Source organism: Chrysemys picta, chromosome 2 (genome assembly GCF_011386835.1).
Source record: "Chrysemys picta bellii isolate R12L10 chromosome 2, ASM1138683v2, whole genome shotgun sequence".
In the NCBI taxonomy this organism is placed as follows: Eukaryota; Metazoa; Chordata; order Testudines; family Emydidae; genus Chrysemys; species Chrysemys picta.
In genome coordinates this window covers 73,057,914-73,065,620 of record NC_088792.1, presented here as the reverse complement: position 1 = coordinate 73,065,620, position 7,707 = coordinate 73,057,914, and the positions used below count along the sequence as shown (strand labels likewise).

The following is a 7,707-nucleotide window of genomic DNA, read 5'->3' as shown; positions in this document are numbered from 1 at the left end:
CTGTCATCCATCTCCATCCTCTGACAAACGGAGGCTAGGGACTCCATTCCTTACCTATCCTGGCTAATAGCCATTAATGGACTTAACCACCATGAATTTATCCAGTTCTCACAACCTCCTCAGGTAAGGAGTTCTACAAGTTGACTGTCCACTGCGTGAAGAAGAACTTTCTTTTATTCGTTTTAAACCTGCTGCCTATTAATTTCATTTGGTGACCCCTAGTTCTTGTATTATGGGAAAAAGTAAATAACTTTTCCTTAACCACTTTCTCCACATCACTCATGATTTTATATACCTCTACCATATCCCCCCTTAGTCTCCCATTTTCCAAGATGAAGAGTCCTAGCCTCTTTAATCTCTCCTCATATGGGACCTGTTCCAAACCCCTAATCATTTTAGTTGCCCTTTTCTGAACCTTTTCTAATGCAGTATATCTTTTTTGAGATGAGACCACATCTGTACGCAGTATTCGAGATGTGGGCGTAGCATTGATAGTACCAACTATGACTGCCTTGAGAAAACCTGACTTCCCATTTTAACCAATTAAGTAGAGACAGGCAGTGGTAAATTCAAGTTCTTTCTCAAGCTTTATTAAACTGTGACATTTACAAGAATTAGCGGTAACGGTGGAGCTGCAGGGTATTGCGTCTTCTCCATGCAGCGCGGCGAGAGCCACCAATGGTGTGATGGAATTTGTGGCCCTTGCCAAGACCACGACTCTTCCTGCCAGCTGATGTCAGCCCACGCATCTCTCTGTGTTTGTGAACTGGTTTGGTGATCCATTGGGTGTCAGGGTTGCGTCTGATGGCTTTGTGGAATGGATCAATCAGGATTACCTCAAAGAACTTGTATGTGGAATCTTCACCCACCCAGTAGGAGTTCAACACTCTCAGAGCCCCACAGTGGCGACCAGCACGCTCCTAGACAACAGGGTAAAAAAAGAGTTCACACAAGGGTGGAAGGAGAGGAATTCTTTAGGACTGTGCACAGGAAATCGCAGAGCACACTGACCCACAGGCTGGGTGATCTGCTGAGGTGAGTCAGGAGGTGGAGGAGGAGCTGGTGCTCCGTCCCAGCCCCCCTCCCCCATGGGGGCTGGCCCGGGCCCTACTGCATGGGGCTGGCATGAGCCACCTGGCATCACTGCTTGCTCCCAGAACGTTCCTCCATGCCCACCTGTTTGTGCACCACGGAGTTAAGGAATTTAAAGGAGAAGGACTATATGAATCGAGTATCATCAGGTTACTGAACGTGTATTAGGCTGTGAAAGTCTTCTGAGGGAAGTGATGGAAGCCTCATTAATAGACACCATGTTATAGTAGAAAAAACACACACAAAAATCACTACAGGGAATAATCCCGTATTGGCTGGAAGGGAGGATAGGAAGAGGTAAGTGTTTTCCATCTCTCAAATTTCTATGGAGGTCTGCTGCCCACTTTGTCTGAGACACAACATCCTCTCTCCATTAATTGATGTCCAAGAACACTGCAGCTCAGTTTTCACAGAAACAAGAGAAAAAAGACCTACTGGGTCACCTAACCCTGTCCCCTCCCCTGCGAGTTTAGGACTGTTCTCTTTTTACTTTTGTTAGTGCTGTTCAGTTTAATTTTAAGCACGTGTAACCAGAAGACTTTCATCACTACCCATGAAAGATTATTCCACAGGCCAATAGATCTCCCCAACATCCCACTCCATTTCCAGTCCTGCAGCAAGAAGCGAGGATCTAGTATGACTATTATATATGAAACAAAAAGCAAGGACATGAAGCCATGTTTCAATATAAAAAAGAGCAGTAAAGGGCATTGATTTCCTTGCAGTTAAATCAATGCAATATTCATCTTCTTTACACTCCAACCAAAAGTTAGAACACTGCAACACAAGCATTCCTGCCTATAGACAAAGCCTCAATAATGACTGAAATAGATTAGCAGCAAAAGTTGTCTATGCAAAAAAGTATACAAAATTAAGTAAACTGGGGTCGGAAGAGCTGGAAACCTGGTTAGTCCTTTAAAGTGACCAGAACTACTCTGATTAGCATGAGGCAGACAGATCTGAAAACATTACAATTTTTAAAAAAATAAACAGTGACTTGCTCAAAGACAACCTGGATCTCAGTTCAGGTTGCCAAAAAGGAAATAAATTATTTTCCTCCACAAAAGTGACACTTTACAGGAAAGAGGGAAGTTGGAACATTCTTGACATACAGAAATACTTTTCAGAGTAAAGATAGACAAAACACACAACAGAAGACAATTTCAGACAGGCTTTGACTTATAAAGAACAAGCAACTGTTTTCTTAGACATTCTTTTCTTGGCATTGCAAACCCCCTCCTTCTCACCTCTGCCCATGGTCAAGAGACAAAAACAACAAGGAGTCTGGTGGCACCTTAAAGACTAACAGATTTATTTGGGCATAAGCTTTCATGGGTAAAAACCTCACTTCTTCGGATGCACGGTCAAGAGAAACACTGGAGGAGTGTCCCCTCAAGGAAACTACAAGTATAGTGTCAGACACACAGCACTCCCATTCTCACAATGTTGTCTTTTGTTTTTAGAAAGATTTGCTGGCATGAACTTGCTGTAGAAAGGCAGTTCACTCTGCTCATCACGATGTAAAATAATGTATAGTTAAGGCTCCGATTTGGAAAGGGTGGTTGCGCAGATGGAATTCAAGGCTTCTCCGTATGATAGCTGGGATGACCCATGAACATCACATTTCAAGAGCACATCATGACTGCATAACCAATGGAAGCACTTTTTTTTTTTTTGGGTGAAATTTTCTACCAGCTGATACAATGGATACCCACCAGCTTCTTCATTTCTTGTATTAAAATGTGTGCAAATAAGTAACATTCTACTCTTTGACACTGTATAAAGTGTATGTGGTATCAACTGAAGCTACCGAATAGTCTGAAGTCTCTTTAGAACCGTCTAGTGCTTGAAGGCTCCAATAATGGAAAAAGCCTACCTTTCAAAACCAATTTAAAAGGTTTAATGGCATATCAGGCAGTTTGTTTGCAACAAACGTATCTTTTTGGGTTGATGGACAATTGGATATTTTTCTAACTCGCAGGATGGAGTTCCATATATAACACAGTTTTAACATCTCCTCATAACGTTCTTTTGACAGTAATTAGGTTTAACTGAGCTCTCAATTATCGTTCAGCCAAACTTTTTTCTATTAGCAATTTCTGGCATCACTATAGCTTCAGTATTTCAGTAGCCAGTCATCAAATCCAGAGCTAAGTTAACCCACACATAGTCTTTCAAGCTCTCAGGGTATCATAGAATATCAGGGTTGGAAGGGATCTCAGGAGGTCATCTAGTTCAACCCCCTGCTCAAAGCAGGACCTATCCCCAGACAGATTTTTACCCCAGTTCCCTAAATGGCCCCCTCAAGGATTGAGCTCACAACCCTGGGTTTAGCAGGCCAATGCTCAAACCCACTGAGCTACTCCTCCCGCTTCCCCACCCCCATTAGGGACACTTGTTTAATACAGCCTCCCCACACCAAGTAAGGCAGGTCAGACAGTGACTAGCTAACTGATTCATCAGCAGTTTTCTGTTAAGCATTAGAGATGTTTCGTTGGGTGTACTGTAAATGAGAACTTTACAGGGAAGGAATGGAGAGATACAAAACTCCTTTCAACTATCAATTCAGTAAGATTGGGGCGTTCTGAAGCTATGGGACACAGCGAATGCCCTGATTATATGGTGTTAGCTCTTATACTGTATAAAGCACAACAATCCATGCCCTGAGGTGGTTACAATCTAAGTCTGATCATACAGGTTTAACAGTATGTAATGAACTATGACAATGGTAGGAAATACTAAGCAAAATAATTATGTTTTAGGGTGGAATTTGATAGATGTTCTAATCTATTCCCTGTTTTCTTATTATGCATAAGCCTATCCTTTCCATGTATTCTAGGATTCTCACCAGGTACCATTGTGTTGTTCCCTTAGTGTAGCAAGATGAAACTGACGTTAGTTTCATAAAAATTATTTTACTACTTGGCAAGCAGAGTATTGGGAAGCAACAACTCAGATTGAAGTCTTCTGCAGGAAAGTGATTAAGATTGCAGAATAAATATGCATACCATACCACGCATATCATAGCAAGTTTAAACATCAGGGTGGGTTTGTTTGGACAGTCTAGGTTACAGAGACCAAAAGCATAGGTGAAAACATGCACCATAACATATTTGAAGTTTCTTGATGTCAAACCCCCTTATTTGATGTAGGCTATATTGCTGGGCATAGGACAGCTGCATTGACACATTAGGTGCATATATACATTAGGTGACTGCTCTGCCATTAATGTGCAGTGCAAATGACTTGCTCACGTTAACTTCTCTGAACACTAGTGTTCCCATCTGTAAAATAAGAAATGGATAAAGAATCCTATACAAGTACTCTGGTACTATCATTAGTCATGATCTTCTACGTTACAGAGGAAATCACTTTTTGGTAAAGGAGGATATTCAGAACCAGTGCAACTCAGCCCCCCAAAGAAGTTGCTACTGAGTGACACCAAGGAAAGACAGATGATGTCTGTGGAAAGGAAGATGCAAACGAACGGACATAATACCAAAAGGAAAGACACTTACCTCTGCTACAGATTGCAGGCTCCGGGCAAATTTCAGCTGGTTAACACCATGATTTACAGGTTTACCATAGGTAGCACCTTTTGGGACTGGGCGTTTACGACCACCACGGCGAACACGAATGCGGTAGATAACATAACCTGCAAACATAATTTTTTAAAAACTGAGTTTCTTGGAACTACAAACTTCTTATAACCTTTCAGTCACTAATTATGCTATTAGGCTTCCCCACCAAGGGCTATACTTCTGTGCTACCACAAGTACTGCTTTTTGTACAATAATCTTCACGCATTGCTCACCAAGTAATACAGAACATTAAGGGCTTGTCTGCGTGAGAAAGTTTTGTTGTTTTACATATACTGGTACAGTTAAAGCGGAAAACTCCCCAAGTATAGACAGTTCCACTGGCATAGAGTATTCTGGTTTGGGAATTGAAATAACCTACCAATAATATAGAGTACACTTATACAGGCTCTTACCTGGGTGTTTCCCCATAAATTCCCTCCTATCCCCTCCCAAATGCTTCACCCAAGTTTAGTGCTTTTAACTCTGGCTAGCGGGTCTAGCTGGGAATGTGGATTAGAACCCAGGTTCCACTTTCACTTAGCAGTTTGCAGCGAGGATATAGTCTATAGCAGTGGTTCTCAAAGCCAGTCCGCCGCTTGTTCAGGGAAAGCCCCTGGCGGGCCAGGCTGTTTACCTGTCGCGTCCTCAGGTTCGGCCGATCGCGGACTGCAGCCAGTGGAAGCCGTGATCAACCGAACCTGTGGACGCAGCAGGTAAACAAACCGCCCCGCCAGAGGCTTTCCCTGAACAAGCGGCAGACCAGCTTTGAGAACCACTGGTCTAGATCACTCAAGTGCCTTCCCATAATTCCTTCTGTGCCCAGAAAGACAGACAAGGTCTCCCACAATTCACTGGGAAAGAATCAGGGCTCATTTCATTGCAGCACATAGAACCATGGGATCTGTCCCCAGAAGTGCTGGTGACACAAGGAGGAATGCAGCACCAGTGAAAACACAGTAACTTGACTGTGGCTGGTCTATACTTGAGCTAGGCTAAACCAGATGCTGAACACCGAGGCTAACTCAGTAGTGAAGATATACCATAAGAATGAGAGGATTTCAGTTTCCATATATATTTAGGCTATGGCTAGCTTCTCTACCCAAAATGCCAACATGGGTGCCAATTAAGAGTTAATCTAGGTTCTACTTCTCGTATGTGCCCACAACTCATATGGTAACTTGGTATGATACCAAACTAACTTCACACAGGAAACAAAAATTTAAACTCTCAGTGAAGAGCATGATTAAGTATGCAGCATGCTCCCAGTTACACTGATTCATTAATATTCAATCATGGAAGGACCTATCAAAAACCATTACACCACTAAAGCATGCTGACCTCACACCCTTTTAGTTCTAGTTACCTTGTTTAGCCTTATATCCCAGTCTACGGGCTTTGTCTGGCCTGGTTGGTCGGGGAGCTCGATGGAGGGCAGACAACTGGCGATACTGCCAACAGCGGACACGCAGGAGGAAACGCATCACATCTGACTGCTTCTTCCTCCATAGCTCTTGGATGTATTTGTAGGCACCCATGTTTGTTTACCTGCTGAATTAGAGATCTCTGTAAGCTTGCAGCATCTTTCCAACCAAAAAAACCAAAACAACATCACACAAAGGGAATAAAAAATATGCTGCCTTATGTGAACTCATCTCCAAGGATCCATTTTATATATATGTGTGTGTGTTTGTGTCAAGCATGGCTACACTATTAAAGAAACACACATCTGGGATTCTGGAGATCTGTAACTAACCCACACATTCTGATTACCATCATGAAGTTTCCTCCTCTTTTCATCTGTTTATGTATTTATACCTCAAACTCTTCAGCCCAGAGACTTTTTTCCTTTGTGAACATACTCAGCATGTTTTGGCTGCTACCACAAACTAAATAATATCTGACCTGAATTTTAGTTATTGCTCTGTGAAACTTAAAACTTCAGGGAAGTCATGCTGGGTCTCAGTTTCTTCATCTAACAAAAAGCTTACTTTATTGGTATCTCACGTTCTTTGAAAGCTCCAGAAGAGCATCATTAAAATTCTGCAAAATATTTAAGAAGCCACTTATCCCATGCAGCATAGTTTTGCAGGTCTCATGGGAAGTCAAAAAGCCAATTTAATTCAGCCACGTCAAATTAAACCCTAAAAAATATCTCAACCTGAGACAGCCTGATTAGAAACAAACCACATTTTGGTTATCTTCCCCTCTTGTGCTAAAAGCTCTGTCTTCCAGTCTACCTATATGGGGTGGCATTCCTACACCATTCCCTCACTGTTTTCAATGGGGCAGTTTAAGAAGCCCTTGCTGATCCACAGGGTGCAGATGTCTGTATAGAACACAAACTAGTAAAAGCAAGCCAAGCTGAATAACTGGAGTCAGTATCTACCCCCTACCCAAACTCCTCCTCAGTGAGGTTCCCCCACGATACAGCCCTAAGGCTTGGCTGCCCCTGGACCCTAGTGCGACACGCCCCCCCCCCATACGTGTCAGTCAGAAGCGGTCACCCCCATCCCTCACACTCTAAGGGCTGTCCCACAGCAGCCAGCTCAGAGAGGCCTAGGCACCCGCTGCGCCCCTTTCCTCACCCTGTCATGGCGGTTCAGTGACCCGCCCCCGGCCGCCCAATGGGGCTCCCCACTCGGCACGCCACTGCCTGCGCCCCAGGCACACACCCCCCCGCAGGGGGGAGGCCCGGCCCAGCTCGCGCCAACACCACTCAGGGGGCCGGCCCGGCCCGACCCGCTCCCTGCCGCCCTGTCCCTGCCTCGGAGCCCGCCCCTAGGGGCCTGGGCCGCGCAGGGAGCGAAGAAGGAGAGACGGATGGGCGGCTCTAAGCTCCGATGGGATCGGATAAAGCCAAGTGCCCAGCACGGCACATACCCTCACCTGATGGCGCCCGAAGCCGGAAAGGAAGAGGCCTGGTTCCCACAATCCTTTGCAGCCCCCTATCGCTTCCGGCGCCAGCGCTGGAGCCTGCTGGGAAACGTAGTTCTGAGGGGGCCAACCGCACCGCCCCCCTCACCCCGTGGCCAAT

General features: G+C 44.5%; 1 protein-coding gene across 4 annotated transcripts; it reads right to left on the bottom strand.

Annotated features, from left to right (window-relative positions):
- Positions 1 to 564: 564 nt before the first annotated feature.
- Positions 565 to 7,703, bottom strand: RPL15 (ribosomal protein L15). Of its 4 annotated transcripts, none has more exons than XM_042840196.2 (4): positions 7,560 to 7,703; positions 6,037 to 6,218; positions 4,611 to 4,747; positions 565 to 920 (listed from the first exon to the last, which is right to left on the bottom strand). In XM_042840196.2, exons 2-4 carry the CDS (start codon positions 6,206 to 6,208, stop codon positions 615 to 617), a joined length of 615 nt encoding a protein of 204 aa, XP_042696130.1. In that variant the 5' UTR covers positions 6,209 to 6,218; positions 7,560 to 7,703; the 3' UTR covers positions 565 to 614. The 4 variants fall into 4 exon arrangements, with proteins under 4 accessions (XP_042696130.1, XP_005297124.1, XP_042696126.1 ...); XM_005297067.4 differs by having other exon boundaries at positions 7,554 to 7,702; XM_042840192.2 differs by having other exon boundaries at positions 6,037 to 6,221; positions 7,560 to 7,700.
- Between the last annotated feature and the right edge of the window lie 4 nt (positions 7,704 to 7,707).

Coding starts and splice junctions, on each gene's coding strand:
- RPL15 (XM_042840196.2), bottom strand. CDS start 6,208: ATGGGTGCCTACAAATACATCCAAGAGCTATGGAGGAAGAAGCAGTCA. Junction 4,748..6,036: donor GGGATATAAGGCTAAACAAG/GTAACTAGAACT, acceptor TTATGTTTGCAG/GTTATGTTATCTACCGCATT. Junction 921..4,610: donor GCCTGCAATCTGTAGCAGAG/GTAAGTGTCTTT, acceptor CCTGTTGTCTAG/GAGCGTGCTGGTCGCCACTG.